At 38.1% G+C, this 24,936-nt stretch overlaps 1 protein-coding gene across 10 annotated transcripts in view; it reads left to right on the top strand.

The window, feature by feature from the left end:
- RanBPM (Ran-binding protein M) overlaps positions 1-24,936 on the top strand; it is a 49,344-nt gene that overhangs the window by 15,102 nt on the left and 9,306 nt on the right. For 3 of the 10 annotated variants that reach the window (XM_089735466.1, XM_089735463.1, XM_028175390.2), the window contains 8 exons: positions 1,996-2,061; positions 16,995-17,159; positions 18,522-18,712; positions 19,618-19,802; positions 20,554-20,666; positions 21,342-21,493; positions 21,809-21,884; positions 22,454-22,531. In XM_089735466.1, the coding sequence (XP_089591592.1) occupies positions 2,055-2,061; positions 16,995-17,159; positions 18,522-18,712; positions 19,618-19,802; positions 20,554-20,666; positions 21,342-21,493; positions 21,809-21,884; positions 22,454-22,531 (967 nt within the window). In that variant the 5' untranslated portion in view covers positions 1,996-2,054. Of the gene's footprint in view, positions 1-1,995; positions 2,062-16,994; positions 17,160-18,500; positions 18,713-19,617; positions 19,803-20,553; positions 20,667-21,341; positions 21,494-21,808; positions 21,885-22,453; positions 22,532-24,936 lie in introns of all 10 variants that reach the window. The other 7 variants (XM_089735465.1, XM_028175392.2, XM_028175389.2 and 4 more) reach the window with 3 other exon arrangements.

Here is a 24,936-nt window from a genome sequence, read left to right as displayed (position 1 = left end):
TATGAGTATGATCATGTCCGGTATACCACGTCTGGTTCTCGGTTGAAGAGTCGCAGTCTCGAGGCAGGGTACGGACCTAATGAATTTCTTATGGCGTGTAGCGATTTGGTAAGCGCTTTAAATGGGACTAACCCATTGAATATCTCGCCGGATCTTCTCAGTGGGTAGCGATTCCGATTCTGTAGTTGATTCAGCGAAGTACTGCTCTTGCTAGCGCCAGTGTTAGCAATTCTGTCAGGTTGAGTCCGCGAGCTTACCTACCAGTCCGCACGAAGTTAGGATAGCCCCTTAGGCTACCAACGATTGCGTAAGGAAAAAAATTGGGACATGTGGTTATAATTTGTCAACAGAATTTGATTAAAATACTCATAATACTGTGTAATACTGAAATTATTTAAGATTTTGTAATATTTAGTGAACATTTCACACTCGTGTGTTGTGGACATTATTAAAACACTTATGGTATATTTGCGTGACCACTGAAATATTTGAAACGTTGGAATTTATTATCATAAATGGTTACCACAACAAATTTGTATTAGAAAAATAAATTTGATCATAGAAAATTAAATTATTTATACTTCTGCTACGAAAAAAAGATTTAGGCAATAAAAAATTGAAATCTGTTTCATTTTAAGTTTATTAGTACAAAGTAGGAGACCTCTTTGCAGTTTAGGTGGGAAATTCTGGGTACTACGCTATAGCGGAATTTATTCAAAACAGTTTTACATTTCGATGCTAATTGCAGCTTGTCGATTGGTACTTGGGTTTTGTCACGAATAGAAAAGAAAATTTATGTTGTAAGAATCGAATGATCCTATTATTTGGTTCCAGACCACACTAGTGCCTAGTCTGACATAAAGATAATTGATATTTTTAAGGGCAAACACAAAATAGTAAAGCAAATTGTTTGGTTAGTTTTCTCTTTAGAAGATTCTTAATAATGAAAAAAGGGTGGCGAGACTGTTTCTACGATAATCGAGTCTCCGACCTTGCTTCAGTAATTTCACGATACAAAATTACATGTTATAGTAACGAGGAGCAATGTCTACCTTACTACGATCGAATCAGTGGTCATAAGGTTTTTACTACATAGGGTATATAAATTTCGCCCACGTGACGCAACGACACCATTCACAGAGTTTTAGCATTATGTTTTCAGTTTTAATGATATTCGTGACGTGAAGAATCTAAATCAGTGTTCTGTGTCGGTATTCAGTTAGCAGTGTATTTGGATTCTTTATGGACTGCCCTAATGTGTGCTGATATGAAAAGCTATTGTAGTTAATAGTTCTATCTTGTCTAGTATATATTCGGCTCCATAACACCACTATGCTTTTTAACGCTCGTGTGACGTCATACAGGGTTGCATGCTTATGTTAGTTGTAACGAACGTTATTACTTTGGCAATTCAGCCTTTGAATATCGCATCGGGTCCCTGTTGAATGTGAACGCTTAAGTGAGTTAAAATCCCCACATAGTTGGTATTATAGGATGATGAAAGGGTATAATTGGTAGATAACGCGAATACTACCGCCCATCTTAAGACATGGTCGGCATCTCGAGTACATTTGGAATAACTTTTATCTTACCCTCAGAACGGGAACGAATGAGTACTTTTCGTTAGAAATAAGCTCCGTACTATCAGCCTGAATCCTTTTTTATATTATACATTGAAATTTTAGCGTCAAGTATTCCTTCGACTTGAGGTTCAAAGGTATACTTGCCGTAATTTCAATGTTATTCCATCTGTCGAACCAGGGCGTTAGGATTAAATTTCCAATGTCAAAGGCTGGATGTAAATTCATCTATTTACACAAATTATTGAAATGTAGTTAGATCTGATCGTAGATCTGATCGTTCACATTCAAACAAGAGGCTCAAAAGTTGCTGAAACAGCTCGGACGAACGCAGGGCATACAGAAGCGTAAGTGGTGTGTATGGGCCCAGCCAGATTTTTAATTTTAACGGGTGGTTTTCTCTATTTGTTGTAAGGTGGCACGCAGGGCCCGGGACGGAGACCCCACCTGCCATACCTCCACTTACGCCTTTGGATGTATCGTATGTTACAAACTATTAATCTCGTCCTTACTGTGTTAGTGATAATAATTTCCTGAGTGTTTCACAATAACCTTAGTTCATTAAACCAGTAAAGATAATAATAGGTTAGCAGCCAATAAATCATTATTTTGTCTGTGTGTGCTTATTCAATGTTGTAATTATCTAATTTTATTTTTCTTGTAGTTACGATCCTATGAATTGTAACAATTTTGATTGCTGAACATAGCCCTTTGCCCTAGACTTGCGTCCTGATTAGGAATGTTTTTTTAAGTTCTTTTTCTTTTTGGCAATAGTTTTAACTTTATGCCAGTTTCAAGTAAAAGGTAGGGATTTTTTTTTTAAGTTAGGTACTAAACAAATAAAGCGCACAAAAGTTTCCGAAAACTACTACAAATTTTCCGGCGCTAACGTCCTATACTTGCACCATATTCTTAGTTCTGTGTTTGATTGAAATACTTTCACGTAAACGTAAACACTAAAGTCGATTCACCGCAAGCCCTTTGTAACATTTTCAGTGACCCCGAATACGAAGTTCCATTGATGACGTAAAATTTTAGATAAATTCTTTGTTCGATATTTTCGTCCATTATGAATCTCGCAATACACACTAGATGTGGTTTTACTAAAAACAGCACTGAATTTAATTTAGGTAACAGATGTAACTCGAATTTCGCGCCAAAATAGAAAACAGTTGTGCTAATCTAACAACAACAAAAACAAGTTTGAAACTATAAACAAATCATCTAATCCCGATAGTTTTTTTACTGAATGTATTCGAAACATCGGAAATAATACAATGACAATAAAAGGCGTGAGATTAAACCGTCAAATTATTTTTAATTATTATTATGATTATTTAATTTCACTTTCATTCTGTTTAAAGACCACCTAATGGTCTGTCCCCAAAATAATTCTTACTATACACATACCCTTGTGTACTCCCGGATTAAGCGGGACCACAAATGCTCTGAGCAGACGGCCGAAAAGAATGAATTTACCCGTCTTCTTATGTTTTTAGTCGTCATCGAAATAGTGTATGTCAGCTTTATCTGAAACCGATTGCTTCTTATTTCAATTATTATATATATTATATTATATATTTCTTTATTCATATTTATATTCTATATTATATATTCAGCATTTACAGTATATCCTCAAGTCTTATGTTTAAGTTCAGCGATGAATTGTGCTTAACGATATTTCTCAGCTTTAAATGTCTTTCGCCAAACGAGGATTCTAAGTAAGAAAACAAAATGAATGCAGAGGCTTCATTAACTTTATTGTATTGTATTGTAGTAGCCATTATATTAAATAGGTTTTTAGTCGATGCGTATTCTAGGAAAATAAAATCATTATTATTATCGATACTATTTCTATAACACCTCTAGTATTTTTTTGTAAAAATTGTACAGCATTTTGTGTGGGTGGTAATGGAATTGCCTTGAAGGCTATGTATAATAAACACGTTCATTGTAACGTATTGTCTAATTGGAATGTAAGAGGGAAACCTTTGCCTCGAATATTTATAAATAAAAAGTATAGAGAAAGATATATAAAGGCATGTTTTCGATTGTTTTTTTTATAATAAAAAAAAAAATTTAACACAGATAACCTGTATAGTTTCACATGTCATTGAGTCAAGTAAGCCACGTATGTTCCTTTTGTGTTCTTTGTAGGACTTAAGGAACTTCGACCGTCAATAACTCTAATCTGTGATTGGAAAGAACCTTTTGGCTTAGCGGATGTGTGTTTCACTAGACAGAGCTATGCATGCCTGTACCCATGCCTTTTCAAGCGTTTACTTTCAATGCATGAATTGATTTTCTGCGAATGTTCCAGAAATTTATCTTCTTTTTGTATTTCAAATTTTCTAAAGAATTTTAGGTTTCCATTCTATTTGCCATTTATCTTGAGGCATCAATCTTAAATTATTGTAAAAATGGCTAGTCCTTTTAAACGGGAACGAATGACCGCTTCGCGACCGACTCAGGCAAGTTGTTGAGTGCTCAAAATAGTTTTTGCTTTGATGGGTGGACGAGCTCACAGCCTACCTAGTGTTAAGTGGTTACTGGAGCCCATAGACAACAACGTTAATGCGCCACCCACCTTGAGATATAAGTTCTAAGGTCTCGGTATAGTTACTACTGCCAATAATAGAATTTTGCGCGTTTCACATTTTATTACTCGCTCGGTTGGCGATGCCTTGTTGTTGACGAGTGGTCGTTGGATACTCCGATGGCACAGTACGTTGACGTTGTTAACAATACTCGCAAGTTTGGTTTGAACAGCTTGCTTGTATGTTAGCACCTGTGCGATAAGGCGTGGTCACAAATTATGTATATCACCGTCGTGAATTCCGATTTAAAAATGTTAATACATTTTTTGCCTTGTGCCCTACGGCTCGCTCTATATGACATACTAGCGACCCGCCCTCGCTTCGCTTCGGAAACATTAAAACACACATGAAACAAAAAATAAAAATAAAAAAAGATTAAAAAAAAGTAACCTATGTTCATCAGGGACAATGTCGGCTTCTAATGGAAAAAGAATTTTTCAAATCGGTCCAGTAGTTTCGGAGCCTATTCGAAACAACAAACAAACAAATCTTTCCTCTTTATAATATTAGTATAGATATAGATTAAATAGTGCTAGTGGTGCCCCATAGGCGAAATTCGAATATAATTTAAATTATAATATTTAACGTTGTTATGGTTCTATTGTCAAAGATTATTATATTTCTATGATCACAGATTTCGCCAAGATAAACATATAATATTATAGACAATCAATATTAATCTATTCTCAATTTGCTCGCAACTTTAACAAAAGTTTGACAATAAACAAAGAGTAAATACATAATATATACGATTGTGTCAAATACATGGTAGTAAAATAAATAAATAAATAAATTAAAATTCATTTAATTCAGACCCTCTTAAGTCCATATGTTGTAAGTAGAATAATATTTAGAAGTATGTTAGTAAAATTAAAATTACAATTAAAATTAAAATTAGCAATTAAAACATTTAATTCATAAATCTGCGCTGCTTTGAGGCACCAAGTATATGGGTATGTATATCAACCCAGTGTCTCAAAACAGCACATTCGGGTTTATTACCTATAACCATCAGGATATTATTGGTACTCGCACGAACCCTAGTAGTGTGTGTAATGTTTTTTTTTATTGATTCAATGTATTTTTTATGCAAATTTAAATAAATATTAACATTCTGCACTCCTCTATATTCTTTTTAAGTGTAATACTCCTCCGTCCGCGGAATTTTCGTAAAAAAGGGTACACAGTGTTTGCTTCACCAATACATACTTGTATATATAGATGAAATGCAGAAAAAACGTTAAGTTGTTTAATTTGTAGGGTAGGTATATTATTGAGAACACCCGATGGGAACGTTCGCATTAGTACAGTTCATTTAATAGAATTATGATTAATCTTGCGCTGCGATAACTTTAATGGCATTTCCTGTTTTGAATCGATAACGTTCATACGTTGTAGTGCCAGTAATCGTCTTAACGTTCAGTTTTCGTATGACGTAGGCAGCGGCTTGGCTCTGCCCCTGGCATTGCTGAAGTCCATGGGCGACGGTAACCACTCACCGTCAGGTGGGCCGTATGCTCGTCTGCCTACAAGGGCAATAAAAAATAATAATAAAAAAAACGTTAATACTTGTATAAAAATGGTCAGTCCAAAGCAAAACGTCTTTTTTTTTTGTTTTCGTAAAGAAATCTATTTTTGTTCAATCAATTTGTATAGTAAGACGCACGTGATTCATGGCTCGCCCTGTGATAGTTGTTAGTCCAAAACGGAAGCCCGAAAGCCGCCGTGCTTATGCAGTGTCGGTCAGCTTTAAGCTGCTTTCAGACTACGCTATAATATAATAGCATAGTATATAGCTCATAGCCCAACAATATCGCGCACCATACATTGTATGGACACGTTCACGCTGTACTGTACTATATATTATTGGCTAAGTACACGCTGCTATATGGTACTTGTAGTATAGCGTAGTCTGAAAGCAGCTTTATGAATGACAGATATCGTGCCCATCGAACTGAAATGGGAAATTGCTTTGTGGTAAAGTAATATGATTAGAACAATCGAGATGAATTCACAACCATTTACAAAGTAGCATTTTTAACGCGTTCTTATTTGACCTGTATGATCTATGTAACGGAATGATTCAACACGCAAAGCAACTGCAAAGATGCTTAAAAATTAGGCATCAAAGTCTGGTCACAATACATTGTTTTATCTTAATATCCTGATGATATCTGTTGAATCACCAGGATAACAAAACGAAGCTTATTGTTTTTGTAGTGGGGCTCGATATACACTTGTATATTGTACTGTTTAAACTATATATATACTTTTTTCTTGCGTTGCATAAAAATCTTGTTATTTTATTACAAGCACAAGAAAAAAAAGTAAAACTAGCTGGCCCGGCAAACGTTGTTTTGCCATATAAATTATTTCTAGGAAAGATAAAAAACATAGATACGACTGCTGCGCCATCTGGCGGGCTGATTTGTAAATCTAAAACATTCTCTAATCCACCTGAAGGTACACAGAAAATTTCATTCAAATCGGTCCAGTCGTTTAGGAGTTCAGTGACAACATATTATACACTGTATCCTGATATCTGATAATTCACCAGGATAACAAAACGAAGCTTATTGTTTTTATAGTTGGGCTCAACACTTCTATATTTTAATGTTTAAACTATATAATAACTATAACTATATATTATAATATATTGACTTTTTTCTTGCGTAACATAAAGATCTCGTTATTTTATTACATGTTAAAATAACAACAAGAAAAATATGTAAAATAACATATTATACATAAAAAAAAGGGTCAATGATCTCGTTTTGGTTAGCCATTTTCGGTTAACGAGCATACGGGCCACCCGATGATGAGCAGATACCGTTGCTCATCATCATCAAGCTCATCATGGACGTCAGCAACGCGAGGGGCATAACAAATGAAAGCCAGCGTGTATCGTGAACTGTTATGTATTTGTATCGCTCTATTAAATCGCGTGCTACACATCTTTTATCGTTCCGATTACTGACTTCTCATTTAATGTATTCCGCATTTTAAACCAGGGCTTATTATACTTCAGACCCCGGGCACAACTATCAAAGGACAATGACCACATAGGTATGGAATTCCGTCTTAAGTTGTTGCACAATAAATCTTTATTTAATATAGACTACGCTTTATATATTATCGAATAAAAGTGTTCGCTTCCCCATAGCTAACTGGGTTTTCAAGTAATTAGACCAAAACGGACATAACCTATAAATAATGTTAAGCCCACAAACAAAACACATTAATCATAGTTTTCACACACCGACTTCTCCTCATTATCAGAGGCTCAAGCATCAACATGATTACAGAATTACAGAGACTCAAGAGTTCATAAACAAAACATATACACACATCCTGGCGTAATAAAACACTTTTACCTACATAAAAACGTATGGCCGCTTGCTGGGTCGCAGCCGCCGGCTCGTCTACGTCTATCGACAATAATATCATATAGCTTGACAGTTGCGTCTGCGTGATACGGAACATAGAAAATAATCATTATTTTAACTTAATGATAAAATCATAATTCAATACGTTGTAAAATATAATATAATAATATAATATAACTAGTTATTTAACTGTACAAGATTTTGATATCATTTTTGTGATGATTGAGTCTAAAAACTCATGCATGAGTAATCTGTCTAATTAATAGGGAGAACGAAACGTCATGTCATGACTTTAATACGGAAATGATGCGAACAATTGTTGATGTACTATTAATCTTAAAATCATAATTCCGGTCCTTTACAAAACATTTCTGTAGTGAAATTGATTGTAAAAAATGCGAAAACTATTTCGATGTTATTTTGATTCTGTAACATGCAACTTTGCTAGACGACTTTTGGTCATTCTCCTTTACCAAGGGAGTTAAGTTCCCTTTAAAAAAAAATGTCTCTTTATATTTATAGCGGTATAGATAGGCCAATAGAAGATATCTGTTAAATTCTTAAAAAGCATTAACGGTAATTTCAAGAAATTTGTGCAAAGTTCTAATCAACACTCGACCATCACTATACCAAGTAGACTACCGCCCGGTGGAAGATCTTCTCTATGTAATTTTCAAGTGTTTCCAAATAAGGAAGTCGATTTCATCACCGTGTGGGATTAAAGCTGGGAAAAGATACAACAATTGGTTCTGAAAGCAAAAAAAAAATCCCTCCCTATCTACACATATAATGACAATAATAAATATCGTCCCGAGTGTTATCTATGTCGTTAACGTCATTACTGTATTTGTATTACCTCGATATTCTTCGATAAATAAATTGGTCGTTGATTAGTTTGATTGTTAATTGGGTTCAGTGATCTGTTTGTAAATATAATTTCGGCGTGTTCAGGCAGTCTGTTACCAATGTTTTGACTACAACATTTTACTGTTGCTGGAGCACTGAGCTAACGCCTTTTTGTGCCAATGGCTATACACATTTATCAGCTTTCTAGCACAACTCTCTAATGCGACCATCGACCGACCATTAAGAATTTAGTACATTACGAACTTTTGGCGCAATGGTAATTACGCAAATAAAAATTTGCGGGTTTGATTTTTATTACACGATGTTATTTCCTTCACCGTGGAAGTCAATCGAGAACATTTGTTGAATACGTATTTCATCAGAAAAATTGGTACCCGCCTGGGATTCGAACACCGCTGCATCGCTCAACACGAATGCACCAAACGTCTTATCCTTTAGGCCACGACGACTTCGACGGTAATGGAATTGTAGTGGTGTAGTTGGCTTTTTTTTTCTTTTCCTACCTATTCTATTAACGTCGAGGGGTTATACTAGATCCGCCGAGCGAGTAGGTGAGTTCACTGGGCTCTAACCTGTTGACGTTGCTAACACTAGCCCTGGTAAGAGCAGTTCTTCGCAGAATCTACCACCGGATCGGAAATGCGACCCACTGAGAAGATTCTGCGAGAAACTCAGTGGGCTGTGTCTGTGGGTTAGTTTGCTAGCTGAACCCTTCGTCACAAGCGAAGGGTTCGGCGAGATGTAGTTGGTCTTGGCGTTATGACAAACTGTATAAAAAGCAGACTCGGTCGGATATTTTTTTTTTTACAGATATTTTCGAGTGACACATCACTCTGCATACAGTATTTGTATAGTATGTATAAACATAAAGTGTTAAGTATCAAAAACATAATTACATATATCAACAACAGTATTTTTTTTTTGCGCATGTGGACGGTTTTGTTTAATTATTTTTTTTATCGAACTGCGTTCTTAAATGAATGTCTACTCTCGTTTTTTCCACCGTGAATTGTACTCGTCATTTCGATTTTTATTGCTTCTTGCCACGACGACGCCAGTTAATACAAAGTAGCATGATTACACAATTGCTTATAGGCTCGGCAGTGTCCGAATGGCATCGTACCGCCTATATATGCTATTAGTTTCTTTTTTTATAGCTTACTTATGTAAACGAGCTCACTACATGGCATGTGTTAAGTAGTTATTGGAGCACAAAAACATCATCCTGAGACTCATGTCTGTCATGACATCATTGTCAAGGTCGGGTGCTCGTGTTTATGTATTGAATTAACTAAGTAAGAAGAGAGGAAATAAATCATAAAACAGTTTTAGATTTCATATCGCGTTAGTTTAATTACTTTACGATTTAGAAGAGTTTTCAATTTAGCCTATATTCTTGAAGCTAGGAGAGTGGAGTAAATTTATAAGTGCTCAAAGCGTACAGGTCTTATTAGTTCGCCTCTTAGTACGTTTTAGATTACACGTCCTTACAGATCCATCAGATCCAATAACCTTTGCATTAGACGCCTTCAGCTCTAACACTAGGAGCAGGCTTAGGGACCCCGGTAACCTTACTCGTCGAACTCGACAAAGAGTTTAACCTAATCTATACATCAGCCCGCTGAGTTTCTTGCCAGATCTTCTCAGCGGGTCGCGACCCCCTTTAAAACGTCGGATTATCTCGAAATTTGGTATACTTATTAAGGACCGATGACAATGCAATATTTTAAAAAAAAATAAAAAATAATATCAATGAAAAAATTTAAAATCAATTAAAAAATGAAAAATAAATAATAGTTTAAAAAAACTAACAAAATACGCTTTTATAGAAAAACCAACTACTTTTTTACAATAAAATCATTTTTTCTTACACTATTGTTAATTCAAATTTATTAAAATTTATTATCTATTTTTTAGTTGGATTTTCTATAAAAGCGTATTTTGTTAGTTTTTTTAAACTATTATTTATTTTCTACGATAACGCAAGCCTTGCCAAGCGATAAGGCAGTTGCACGTGTGCGCTACTACTTATTATATAGAAGTTGTATCATATTGTTGTTATTATACAGAGGTCACACTTTTCCAAGGTCACATAACGAACAATAGAATATGGAAGTCAAAATCGTTAACATTGTAAATTAAATTAGTGTTTTTTTTTGTATTGCTTAGATGGGTGGACGAGCTCACAGCCCACCTGGTGTTAAGTGGTTACTGGAGCCCATAGACATCTACACGTAAATGCGCCACCCACCTTGAGATATAAGTTCTAAGGTCTCAGTAAAGTTACAACGGCTGCCCCACCCCTCAAACCGAAACGCATTACTGCTTCACGACAGAAATAGGCGGGGCGATGGTACCTACCCGCGCGGACTCACAAGAGGTCCTACCACCAGTAAAAAGTCTTCTGTTGTTCTGTAATATACCTCTGCATAAACTCATCCAACTGGTTCAAATATATCGCAACTATAATTGGCACAGTTATTCACGTACTGGATTCTTTGTTTGTCAGGAAACGCGGGTGTGTCGACCTCGCTCGTGTGCCTTGACATTTGGCCAATATTACTTGCGGCACTTCAAACATTGGGTGCCATATTGGTGACATTATTGGGCATAATTATTGCAGTGATTCAGAAGTAGGGAAGCAGCTTCATTTATTAACAAAAATTTTAAAGTTTAATACAAAATTTTTAAAAATAATTGGTTAAAATAATCATCGACGCTACCGATCTAGGATGTGTTTCGGTGTTAAGAGTTCCAAAAACTCACATACGAACCTCAGAATACTAAGTCCTTAACAAATGTAATCGCCGATCGGAATTCGAACCCAACTCTTGTATTCACGGTCCCCATACACCAGATCAATGAGGCAATCAAATTAAAATTTGATAATCAAATATTGAATTCAATTCAATTCTTTGGCGCATGTGCTTAAAGATATATTACATATATTACAAGTAATTAAATGTCAAACCAAAATTTTTAGGCCAAAATTTTTTAAATATACAAATTTATTTGAAACTAGAGGTCCCGCAGTAGTCGATATTCGACTATAATTAATTGGAATTGTAAGTTTGTACACTATTATGATTGTATTTTCAAAGACTATTATACTTCTATAATCACAGGTTTCGCCAAAGCTACATAACAAAAAAATATTAATAAAAACAAACAATATTTAATCTATTTTCAATTTGACCACAGACGTCAAGAACAAAAGTTTGACAATAAATAGTATGCATGTAATGCGTGTGTGCGTCAAATACATGGTATGTAGTGTGTGTAATGTTTTCTTTAGTGATTTAATATATCTTTTATGCATTTTTAAAAAAAAATATTAGCATTGTGCACTTCTTCTCTATATTCTCTATAAGTGTGAAAAATTTCATACTCCTCCGTCCGCGCAATTTTCGTAAAAAGGGATACAAAGTTTTTGCTTCACGTATTAATATATAGATGTTGCCGTCAAATTCCAGATTCATTCAAATATCGATTCTAGGGTTCGGTTAGCAAGTTTTTTTCAACTGTCGAATTCGTCAAAACTAAGGGGAACCGACATTTTGTATGATTTTACAACGGTCTATGGTATTCTATTTAGGTCTGCGGCGCGTAGGATGTTGGGATTTCATAACATTAACCCGCTATGCGGAATATTTTTATTTATTTATCAAAAGCAAACGAGAATTTCTATGAGTCGTAACGGTCGACATGAGAATGTACAGCGATAGACGCCGATAGATAACAGTTTTGCTCGAGTACTGTAGCGATGTAATTTTGATTGGCTAGTGCAAATCGAAGGTCATGATAATTGAAAGACAGTCACGTTGGATATCACAATGCAAACATGTGTGTGAGAATAAAAACAAAGTTTTAACGACAAGCACCACATTGCTTAATGGTCGTACGACATAAAATGTACTTTTAGTAAAACAGCGCCAATTATTTCAGCTACAAAGTAACCATGTGTTACGATTTATCTTATAGGACGACAATTTAATATCCAAAATAAGACTTATAGGATATATACAGTGTTTAATAGAACTGTAATAATTACATAATGTTATGTAGCGATGCAACGGTGTTCGAATCTCAGGCGGGTACCAATTTTTCTAATGAAATTCGTACTCAACAAATGTTCACGATTGACTTCCACGGTGAAGGAATGACATCGTGTAATAAAAATGAAACCCGCAAAACTATAATTTGCGTAATTACTGGTGGTAGGACCTCTTGTGAGTCCGCGCGGTTGAGTACCACCACCCTGCTTATTTCTGCCGTGAAGCAGTAATGCGTTTCGGTTTGAAGGGTGGGGCAGCCGTTGTAACTATACTTGAGACCTTAGAACTTGTATCTCAAGGTGGGTGGCGCATTTACGTTATGGATGTCTATGGGCTCCAGTAACCACTTAACACCAGGTGGGCTGAGAGCTCGTCCACCCATCTAAGCAATAAAAAAAAAATGTAGGTTGGTATTGAATAGTGTACACACACAGTGCTATGCTTATAAGCATTATTATAAACGGCCGTCTGGTGTAGTGGTAAGTGACATGGTCACTACACAAGGGGGTCGCGGGTTCGAATCCCGCCAAGGGAAGATATTTGTAAGATAAATATAAATGTCTTTTCCAGGGTTATGGATGTATATTAAATATATGTATGTGTATAATAAAAATCTTACATTTATATCCGTTATCTGGTTCCTGTAACACAAGTTCTTTACGAACTTATCACGGGACCAGTTAACGTGGCGTGATTGTTAGTAAATATTATTTATTATTCAAAAAATAAATTATTTCCCCATATTAGACCCGATCAGTTTTAATTTTTTATTTTGCTTCAGTTCGTCTGCTAAATGAGCGCATAGGTTCATCCGACGCCAAAGTGGATGTTTTATCTCGTTTCTGTTTTGTAAACACGTGCAGTTCGTTAACCTGTGTTGCATTTCTATATGTATGTACCTAGGTACGTGTGTGAGATGCATGTGTGCGTGCGAGTTTGAGCAACGGTGCGTCTATTTGGATTACTTTTGTTTCGTGACTTTACTCTCGTCAAATGTTAATATGTATTTACTTTTCAATTATGAGGATTGTATAATTTTGTATATTTATTCTAATCTTTCCTAAAAACGATGTTATAGAGCTGGTAACAACTGACATACCAAAAAAATTGTATACGAAAATTACATTACACTGTAGGCAGCGGCCCATGGCATTGCTGATGTCCATGGGCGACGGTAACCACTCACCGTCAGGTGGGCTGTATGCTTGTCCACCTACATGGGCAATAAAAAAAACATTTACCGATTTTTATACGCCACCCGTAAAATGTAGTACATTACGCTCAGCGCCAAGACAAACAGAAAAATAAAGAACATTACCGTCGTGATTTATAATTATTTTCATGTCAGTAATCACCAACGATGTTCGATTTTATTCTTATATATAGTTAGTTATACGTATGTACGAGTAAGCGTTCGATATAGACCGATATCCGGTATGAGACCCGGTGAGCCGCGAGATATTACGATTTTGTTTGTGATACATACTTTTATTGCAATAAACCATGTTTCTTTTTGCACCGTTGGTTATAACTAAAACATTGATTATAATAATAAAGCTTGAGCGCGCTAACCTTAGTCATGTTTGAAATAGCTCGGATTTTAAAGAACAAGTTTTCTGGACTTTAATTTATATAAGTTTATTTTATTTTGGAATTTCAAGAAGATGTGCTTAAAAAGGTAAAAAAAATACCTACTCAATTATCACTTAAAAGTGTCAGTCAAGTTGACCGGTCTAATAAATTTACACATTTAAACGTTATAATACCGTTATCAAACTATAAGACATTCTTATAATATGCATGTTATATTTTCTTCAATCTTCTACAACTTTTCCAAGAAAAATAATCATTATCACATTTTACAATAAAAACGATAACTTTTTTAATTAGCGGTCGATTTGATCGAGCGCGCAAGGAATGAGTATACAAGAACAGACTTAGTGTTAAAGATCACTTAAAAATCTTAAGACTATTGAAACAAAATGGCTCCAAAACCTTTTCCCATTCAATAGATTCTCCTTTTTCTTTTGACTATAAAATATAACTTCATATAAGTGATATTTTACTGTCGTGATTCCTGACATCAATCGTGTGATAAAAACACTACACAAGTATTTCATTAGGTCTGTAGACAGACGAGCAAGCGACACATCAATACCGCCGCCACCACCCCGCCGAGTGGTCACTGTCGTTTAAAAACGTCAGCACTGGCAGGGGTAGAGCTAAGCTCTTTTTTTTACCTATTCTAGTAATCTTTTAGAACAGAACAAAAGAAAAAAAAAGACTTTAGTAATGGTTATAATATACGTTCTCCGTTGTTCTTCTTTGTTATGGGCACTCTAAACACAAATAAACCGTTTGAAAAATAACTACAAGCTCAATTGCGCAGTGACTTTTCTTAATCGACATGTTCTCAGAACGTGGAGATAAATTTAATTGACACTAGTGTATTAGCCAATTATATTTGTGAAACCGTGTGTAAAAAAAGATTAAAGAAATTATATTTGTTTGATAACAATAAAGAATTGATTGGAGTTAAAATGATCTGTTTGTCTCGCTGATGCAACCTTCCACGAATGCAAGTCATTCCTAATTCTCGGATTCAGTGCGCTTATCTATACTGCCTCTCCAGACATGAGTGTTACCACACGATGCTACTCTGGAATGAACTCTTTGGTGTTTAATAGCGCTGATATAATAGGTTGGGGAAAAAGTTTCTTCTCGTATTTTATGAAAATTCACAACATTTTTTTATTTAGTTTATTTATATTTAACTAAAGTATGTAGGTACCATTTTGTTTGATAACTTTTTGACATATTCTAGGTAGAGACATGATCCCATTGTTATAGAAATTTTGGAGCTTCTGATCAAAATACCGCGACAATTGGTTTTGGCAGTTCTCTCGTTATGTTAACCCGACACTGCCTAAAGAATTCTGAAGAGGCCGAAACTTTTAATGATACCAAATCCAGCCAGATACAAATAGTATAACCAAACAGATTTTATTACAAGTTCATACATACTATAATGCGAAAAGACTTTTTCCCCCACTTAGGAGATTGGATAACTCTTTACCGGTAGGCTATTTCATTTCGGATCCTCCCGATCCACTAACGGTGCTTTTAGGTACCTCAAGCACCGGTCACCGTTCTCGTCGAACCCGTCGCTTGCGACGAAGGGCTCGACGAGTAAATTAACCCATAGACACGGCCCACTGAGTTTCTCGCCGGATCTTCTCAGTGGGTTGCGTTTCCGATCCGGTGGCAGATTCTTCGAAGCACGGCCCTTGCTAGGGTTCATGTTAGCAACGTCGTCAGGTTTGAGCCCCGTGAGGTTACCTACTAGTTAAGGTTCCGCTGAAATAGCCTCTCAAGGCTATCAGCTTAGGTAGAATAAAAAAAGGTAGGCTGTTGCTTGATTGTAATGTCGAAAAGTCTAAGAGGCTGGTGAAATCCAAGAAAATAACACAACAACACGAATACCTCATTAATATTCACTTCAATTAGATACAACGCAGTTTAGTTTAGCTCAGCCTCGTAAACGGTTTGTTTGAAACGCGATTATCGACCTTTTGTGTAACCGGAATAACGTTTAATATAGCTTTTGTTTTTTTAATGTTGCCGATTCATTTTATTGTTTCCGCGAGTTCATTAGCATTGCGATCTCGTAGTGTTATTCGTTTATGGAATGTTAATTTTTTTATAATACATAGATGACTAGTTGAAAAAGCAAAACGTGCGTGACACATTGATGTAATGCGTGTCAGTTTGACCAAGAAATTAGAGTCAGTTTTCAATATTCTATCAACAAAGCTTGCGGCTTAACGGCATTTTCAAAATATTTTAGAACCGACGTACCTATACGGAATATTAGTATATTATTATAGTTAATTGTAATAGTAATTAATATTATAGTATATTATTATAATAGTTGTTGCAAAGTACGAGCGTGCGTGGCCTTAGTTTGTAGTTGTAGTCGTAAATACACATTATCGTTAGTGTGTGTACCCGACGGATGGAGCAGTTAGTAGCTACATTAGCTATATATAGCCTACAATGACGAGTATACAGATTTCCCCGTTGCTTACGACGAAGGGCTCGACGAGTAAATTAACCTATAGACACAGCCCACATAGTTTCTCGCCGAATCTTCTCAGTGGGTCGCGTTTCCGATCCGGTAGTAGATTTTACGAAGCACGGCTCTTGCTAGGGTCAGTGTTAGCAACACTCTCAGTTTGAGCCCCGTGAGCTCACCTATACGTCAAGGCGAAGTTTAGGTAGGAAAAAAAATACAGATTGGTCACTTACACAACTAAGGGCGGCGCGCAGTCGTACTTTGCAACTTACTTACTTATAACTTACTTATATACTTACTTATAATATACTTAAAAATGAAATAATGTTTGCTTAGAAAGTGTTCATGTTTTTTTTAATAAAAGTAATTTAATATGTACGATAAATTTATTCAAAACCTTCAAAAAATAATTGAATATTATCTTAATTCTTCAGGTCATGGTAAGACTCACAGAGACGCGGCCAGCGTCAGGGCAACACATCCGATACCCGCCGCGTGTGGGCTCTACTACTTCGAGGTTAGAATCGTATCTAAAGGACGGGACGGGTACATGGGGATCGGACTGTCCGCACATGGAGTCAATATGAACAGATTGCCCGGTGAGTAGACAAAAATACTGAAGAATTATTAAAAAAAAAACTGAATAACAGATAAATAATTAAAACAGATTACTTTTTTTACTGGTGGTAGGACATCTTGGGAGTCCGCACGGGTAGGTACCACCACCCTACATATTTCTGCCGTGAAGCAGTAATGCGTTTCGGTTTGAAGGGTGGGACAGCCGTCGTAACTGTAACTATACTTGAGACCTTAGAACTTATATCTCAAGGTGGGTGGCGCATTTACGTTGTAGATGTCTATGGGTTCCAGTCACCACTTAACACCAGGTGGGCTGTGAGCTCGTCCACCCATCTAAGTAATAAAAAAAAAACTTTATTAGATCTAAGCCTAGTTAGTATCATCCATTATCAATATCCAAGTAAATATATAGCCGTACTCAATAAAATTAGGCTAATATATGATTAATTTGTGATAATGAGGAAACAATGAAAGGCCAATGCAGATAATCACCCAGTCCATCGAAGTTTGAAAAAAAATATACCGAGATTACTCCACTAATGAACCCGTACTTAATTTGTTTTTGTAATTTCTTGACCTTATTGTACAATGGCTGATAGAATATACCTTTAGTCCTAATTTAATTACCATGTTCTCCGGGTAAAATGCTTGTGATCCAGTTCTTTTATATTTATTTGAAATCCGCTAAAGTCAACCTTACTGTTTCTAAAAAAACGATTTTACGTTTTCGCAATCATAGCTGAAGAAGCGTTAACAATGGCATTCACAAGTGACAAGGTGGATATGGATTTTGATACATTTGCAGATGTTGCGAAAATACGCCTATTTCTGCCGTGAAGCAGTATAGCGTTTCGGTTTGAAGGGTGGGGTAGCCGTTGTAACTATACTGGGACCTTAGAACTTATATCTCAAAGTGGGTGGCGCATTTACGTTGTAGATGTCTATGGGCTCCAGTAACCATTTAACACCAGGTGGGATGTGAGCTCGTCTACCCATCTAAGCAATAAAAAAAAAACTACAAACCCGGAAATCTGGCTATCGATAACCTTCGCTACCAGTCATCGTTCTCGTCGAGCCCGTCGCTTGCGATGAAGTAAATTAACCCACAGACACAACCCACTGAGTTTCTCGCCGGATCTTCTTCTCAGTGGGTCGCGTTTCGGATCCGGTGGTAGATTCTGCGAAGCACGGCTCTTGCTAGGGTTCGTTCGTGTTAGCAACGTCGTCAGGTTTGAGCTCCGTGACCTCACCTACTAGTTAAGGTTACGCTGAAATAGCCTCTCAGCTAGGTAGGAATAAAAAAAAATCTTCGCTAACCTAATATTAGTCATAAGCGAGATCCAATACATATCTCATTAAAGGAGTTGGCCGCTTTCCTCCAGGGTGGGACAAGCATTCCTACGGCTACCACGGAGACGACGGCCATTCGTTTTGTTCTTCCGGTACCGGGCAGCCCTACGGACCCACGTTCACGACCGGAGACGTCATCGGATGTGGAGTCAACCTGGTCGACAACACATGCTTCTACACCAAGAATGGACATCATTTAGGAATTGCTTTCAGAGGACTACCGGTGAGTTGTGGCTTTATCATTGGCGTAAAAGGACAGATGTGCTACCTGGGCTTAGGAGTTGCATCATCGACGTAACTGCCATCACCCACCTTGAGGAATGTCTAAGTCTTAGTTCTATAGCACAACGCCTACCCCATCCTTCAAACAGGAACGCGGCAGAAACAGTAATTTTTGCGTGTTTGATTCTTATTACACGACCACATTCCTTCATCGTGGAAGACATATATGTCAAGTACATGTTTTATTAAAAAAATTGGTACTTATCTGCGGGATTCGAACACCGACACAGTCGTTCGATACGAATGGATTGAGTATCTTACCCTATAGCCCTCGACAATTCTGAAGATTTAAGTTTGCGGTAGAAACAGGCAAGATGTCTCTGGTTCAGAATCTTTTTTTTTTAGGGATTTTGTGACCTGGTAACTAAGACCTTTAGGCCAAGTCTTATTTAAAATGTAAAATGGTGGTCACATTTACTGAGATTTTTTCAGTGGACTTTTTGGAGGATCTCGAGAAGTTACGTTCAGCGCCTTGTTTGATTTTCCCACATTTGTGCACTTTCACAGATACTGAACAGTTAATAAACCACCGTTATTACACATTTAATACTGAAGAAACACTAATTAGACAAAATAAAACAAATCACACAACTTCACTCCTCGCGTTTCCGCCAAAATGTTCCTTGTTCAGAATCCAGCTTTCGTAATCACTACATAGTATAAAACAAAGTCGCTTTCTCTGTCCCTATATCTGTCCCTATGTATTCTTAAATTTTTAAAACTACGCAACGGATTTTGATGCGGTTTTTTTTAATAGATAGAGTGATTGAGGAGGAAGGTTTATATGCGGGTCGCTAGTGTTGCCAATAAAAAAAACATTAAACGATTTTTTTGTTATTTTCGCAGCCAAATTTATATCCGACAGTCGGGCTTCAGACGCCCGGCGAGGTGGTGGACACGAACTTCGGTCAGCAGCCGTTCGTTTTCGATATCGAGGACATGCTGAAGGAGTTGCGCGCCAGGACCAGGGTTGCCATCGACGAGTTCCCGCTGCCCGACGAGCAGGGACAGTGGCAGCAGGTGTTGCATAGGTCAGGATACCGTACCTCACCACCACAAGCACTGGCTCTAAGAACTGTCTATACATAAAGACAGAATGTGTTTGGATACCTTTCAGTCGCCCCGTTCAAACTTCAAGTCATTCTCAACGATTTGAATCGCTTTTTGGACTCGGTGACCCTTCCCTTATAGTTTCGACCTTGTATTTTATGATATTATTTCACAATTGTGTCAATTTAAACCAGCCTTTCCCAAAGTGGGCGATAACGCCCCCTTGTGGGCGCTGCAGGCCTAAAGGGGGGCGATAAGAGACCCAGAAAAAAGGGGGCGTTGTGTAGAGGTTTGGGAAGCGATTTGTAATTTCATCTAGGGGGACTATTAGACATCGACTGATCTTTCGCTATAGTGGTTTTTAAGTAGGTGAAAAAATAGGGGCGCTAATAAATAATTTATTCTCAAAGTGGGCAGTAGACAAAATAAGTTTGGAGACCCCTGATTGAAACTATTCACAGAATAAGAATAGCTCGATTTTATTATCGTTGATATCTATCGAGTGTCGGACATCTTGCGAGACGATTTTTAAAATATATTCCATATGGAAAAATCTAATAAACCGATAAGTCATATTTTTTAATATCTGCTGTGAATGTTACTTCTGTTGTTTGATTAATTGACTGGAACGTGGCGCTACCATTGTGGTTCCTTTACTGAGGTTGTATCTTGTACTATACACAAGACGAGGGTGTTTCTGTGTTTTGTTAAATAGTGAAGTTGTTGTTTCAGGATGGTGTCGACGTATCTGGTGCACCACGGGTACTGCAGCACGGCGCAGGCCTTCTCCCGCGCCACCGGACAGCCCATAGACGAGGATATAGCGTCTATTAAAAACAGACAGAGTGAGCTTCAACATTTACTGTTTATTCCGGATCGATATCAACACGTAATTGCGGGCATTTTTTTTTATTGTTTAGATTGGTGAACGAGCTCACAGCTCACCTGATGTTAAGTAGTTACTGGAGCCCATAGACATCTACAACGTAAATGCGCCACCCACCTTGAGATACAAGTTCTAAAGTATCAGTATAGTTACAATGGCTGCTCCACCCTTCAAACCGAAACGCATTACTGCTTCACGGCAGAAATAGGCAGGGTGGTGGTACCTACCCGCGCGGACTTACAAGAGGTGCTACCACCAGTAATTACGCAAATTATAATTTTGCGGGTTTCTTTGAGACGATGTCTTTCGATGGGCTCATTGTTTTAATTGCATTGTACAAAAGCGGTCTCCACCCTTAAACCGGAACGCATTATTGTTTTGCGGTAAATAATTTAAGAAATAATAGGTTTAAGTCATTATGAACAAAAAAAAGTTTAATAGGTAGGCAGCGGTTTGGCTCTGCTCCTGGCATTACTGACGTCCATGGACGACGGTAACCATCAGGTGGGCGTAACCCTGTCTGCCTACAAGGGCAATAAAAAAATAAATTGATATATTTTCGTGTTCCACCTGGGGCTTGAACCTCATCGTTTGAGACGGCCAGCGGCTACAGCGTCAGCGCGTAACGTTGCAGGGGTGTCCAAGCTGGTGCTGGCGGGGCGCGTGGGCGAGGCCGTGGAGACCACGCGGCGCCTGTGGCCCGGCCTGCTGGAGCGGGACCCCGACCTGCTCTTCCTGCTCAAGTGCAGGCAGTTCGTCGAGATGGTCAACGGCACTGACTGCGAGGTGCGCACACAACACTCACCCTCACCTCGATACCGCTGCGGCTTCCTCCCACGGGGGGGGGGGTGAAGTCGACGGGGAACATCTGGAAAGCTAACACTCATGTATTGCTGCTTACTTGCGAGGGGCTCCTATACCAAGCCGTCAGGCTCGAAGGGATCACGACTAGCCTTATCAGGTCAAGGCCGAACCGAGAGGGTATTTATGGGATTAGAACAGACCCATCAACCCCAACTGCTTCCTGTGTAGAAACGGACTTTCCACACAACACTCGCCCTAGTGGAACTGTCCCTTGAACTAACGTGTGCGTGTTGACAGGCGAGCGAGGACGGCGCCAACGGAGTGGCCACCTCCGTCATCTCGCACACCGGCCGCCCGCACAAGCGCAGCAACGGTACGTGCCGCCCCCGTCGGACTTTTTTTTAAAGATATTTTATGACCTGGTAACTAAGACCTTTAGATCATGACCTGACCTGGTAACTAAGACCTTTAGGTCATACTTTAATATTTTATATTCTTAATTTTATGAAAAATGATAATGAAAATGAAGTGAAGATGATTAATTTGAGACATTAATCAACTAGAATGAAATTAAATGAAACGAGATGAGATGATATGGGATGAAATGTAATCTCAGTAAAACGGTGGTCATTTACTGAGATTTTTTCAGTGGACTTTTTAGAGGAACCCAAGAAGTTAGGTTCAGCGGGTTTTCTTTCATTTTCCCACATTTATGAACTTTCACAGATATTAAACAGTTAATAAACCACCGTTATTAGACATTTAAACTTGAAGAAACACGAAATAGACAGAGTAAAACAAAGCACACAACTTCAATCCTCGCGTTCCTGCCAAAAAGTCCCCCCGCCGGTCCCCTGCGGCCCCCCGCCGGTCCCCTGCGGCGCCCATCGGCCCCCCACCGGTCCCCTACAGCACAGAGTAATGTACGGTTCCCCGCTGCAGGCGTGGCGGCGGACGCGGCGGAGGAGGGCGGCGGGCGCGACGTGGACATGGCGCCCGCAGCCAACGGAGACCACGAAGGTGACCACTACACTCTACACCCCACACCACGCTACACGATATATCTTGAAATTATTTGATAAAACAACAAAATAGGTTTTTGATTTTGTAATATCGTCACACGAGGTGCCCGAGGGCCAATATGTGTGCCTACCAACGATCAGAATTACAAAAGAGCACAATTTATATATCTAATTGGTTCATGGTTTTTCCTCAATGACAGAGATTAGAAAAAACTATATTTGAATATTATCAAATTATTTCAAATGTGTGTGTGTGTGTGCAAGAAGGATCCGACTTGTTAACCAAAAGTATGGTGGTAGCTGTAAACGATGGCTGTCTTACTGGTGATAGAGCGTTTGGTGAGCCCATACGGGATGGTACCATCATACAGCCTATTTCTGTCGCATCACTGTTACCCCCTGTTTGTCTCGCGAAGTTATGTACCCAAAATAGCCATTTTACCATACAATGGAGACTTTGACCTCATGTATGCAAGGCTTTATTCTAGTGGTGATGTCAACGGGCTCCCGTGACCACTTAGTTACTGGATGGAGCGCATGAGACCGTTACTGCCGCTCTGTGTGGGATCTGTTTAGTTAACAATTAGCTGGTTCCTTCTTGCACTGCTGGGTCATCCGCTGCGACGCCGCGTACTGATAGAAATTGAACTTCAAACTATATATCGCGGGGTGAAAGAGTATTTGGTTTAAGCAAACTTTTTGCAACTTTACAGAAGAGCCATTTAAAGTATAAAATTTGTAAAAAATATCATAATAAAAAAACTTCTTAAGCAATTTGAATGGAATAAACTTAATTGGAGTTCAATTAAAAAACATCGGACTGTTGATGGTACTACCAAATAAAACACATTTTTAATAAATAAATAAAAATGTCACGTAAAATGAAATGGCGCTTAAACCAAATATAAATATACATATACACATAATATATAATTCGTATAAATTATTATTGACACGTAGTATATGAATGTTACAACAACAACAATGAATAATATAAGTATTTTTAAAGTACAAACAATATAGTAAATCTATGTATATTATAATTTAGTTTATGATTAATATAATTTGCACCCCACTCATCCGATCCATCCGCGCCCGAGGGCAACACCTCCGGGTGGCTGGGCTCTCGGTCCCTCCCGTGTAAAGGGAATACTAGACCTTGTATTATGTGGGGGATGCGCGGTGGGGAGTAAGGGGAGGCGCAGGGGCGTCTCACCCCTTAGTGCACGAACGTTGCGACCACACATCCTAGTTTCATCATCACCCCGTAATGCATGCTTTAAGCTTTTGTAATGTGCCGTGTTCGATCATTTGCCTGAGAGTAGTTACGGTAGAAGGAACAGACCAAATGTTGAAATGGTAATGTTTATTGTGTAAATCAGGGTATTTGATTGTGATGCGGTTCGTTTGAAGTAACCTTTAAAAATTATCATTGCGAGACATGTATTTGGTAATTGTTTTATATATGAGAGGAATATGTTTTAGATTTTCATCTCGACAAGATTAAGACGTGACCCCTCCCCCCTCCTCAGTTCTTCCCCCTCCCCCAACACCCCCACTGGTCCTGTCCTCAGTTCTTCCCCCTCCCTGGAACCAAAATGGCGATTAACTGCTATCCTATTACTATACTATCCTGGAAGTGTCTCGTGATCGCTACAAGGTCCGCCCTCCTCCTCTGAAATATGCAACGCACGAATCAAATTCATCAATTGATCATGTTCTACATAAATGTTAATTTAATGAGTTGGAAATCAGTCAAGTACCCTATTTACTGCGGTCACGATTGCAATTCTCTTGGTGATAATAAAATCGCTTTTTCTATGCATTATTCTATTTGGGTCGCTAGATTGTAATGGCTAGATGGGATTGTTTAAGAATAGTTTATTGTCAAATAACTATATACGATATTAGAACCATTCACAATTTGACATTCGGCCGCATCGTGTCCGAGTGAGCGGTAGTCATCGCATCCACTGAGCAACGCATCTCAGATGCAACACAAGGCAGATAAATAATAGCATGTTTATTTAACGATTTTGCTTGTTTTTTCCATTCCCGATCCTATGGACCGAATGGTAAACAGTCGACGTCATCCTAAACACGTCATTACGGATCCTCCCGATCTACTAACGGTGCTTTTAGGTACCTCAAGCATCGGTCACCGACCTCGTCGAACCCGTCGCTTGCGACGAAGGGCTCGGCGAGTAAATTAACCCACAGACACAGCCCACTGAGTTTCTCGCCGGATCTTCTCAGTGGGTCGCGTTGCGATCCGGTGGTAGATTCTGCGAAGCACTGTTCTTGCTAGGGCCGGTGTTAGCAACACCTCCGATTTGAGCCCCGTGAGCTCACCTACACGCTCTCAGCATAAGTAGGAAAGAAAAATTGCTTTATTATCAACAC

Source organism: Bombyx mandarina, chromosome 19 (assembly GCF_030267445.1).
Source record: "Bombyx mandarina strain Sakado chromosome 19, ASM3026744v2".
NCBI lineage: Eukaryota > Metazoa > Arthropoda > Insecta > Lepidoptera > Bombycidae > Bombyx > Bombyx mandarina.
Note: the sequence above shows the minus strand (reverse complement) of the source record. Positions and strands in the feature narration are given on the sequence as shown.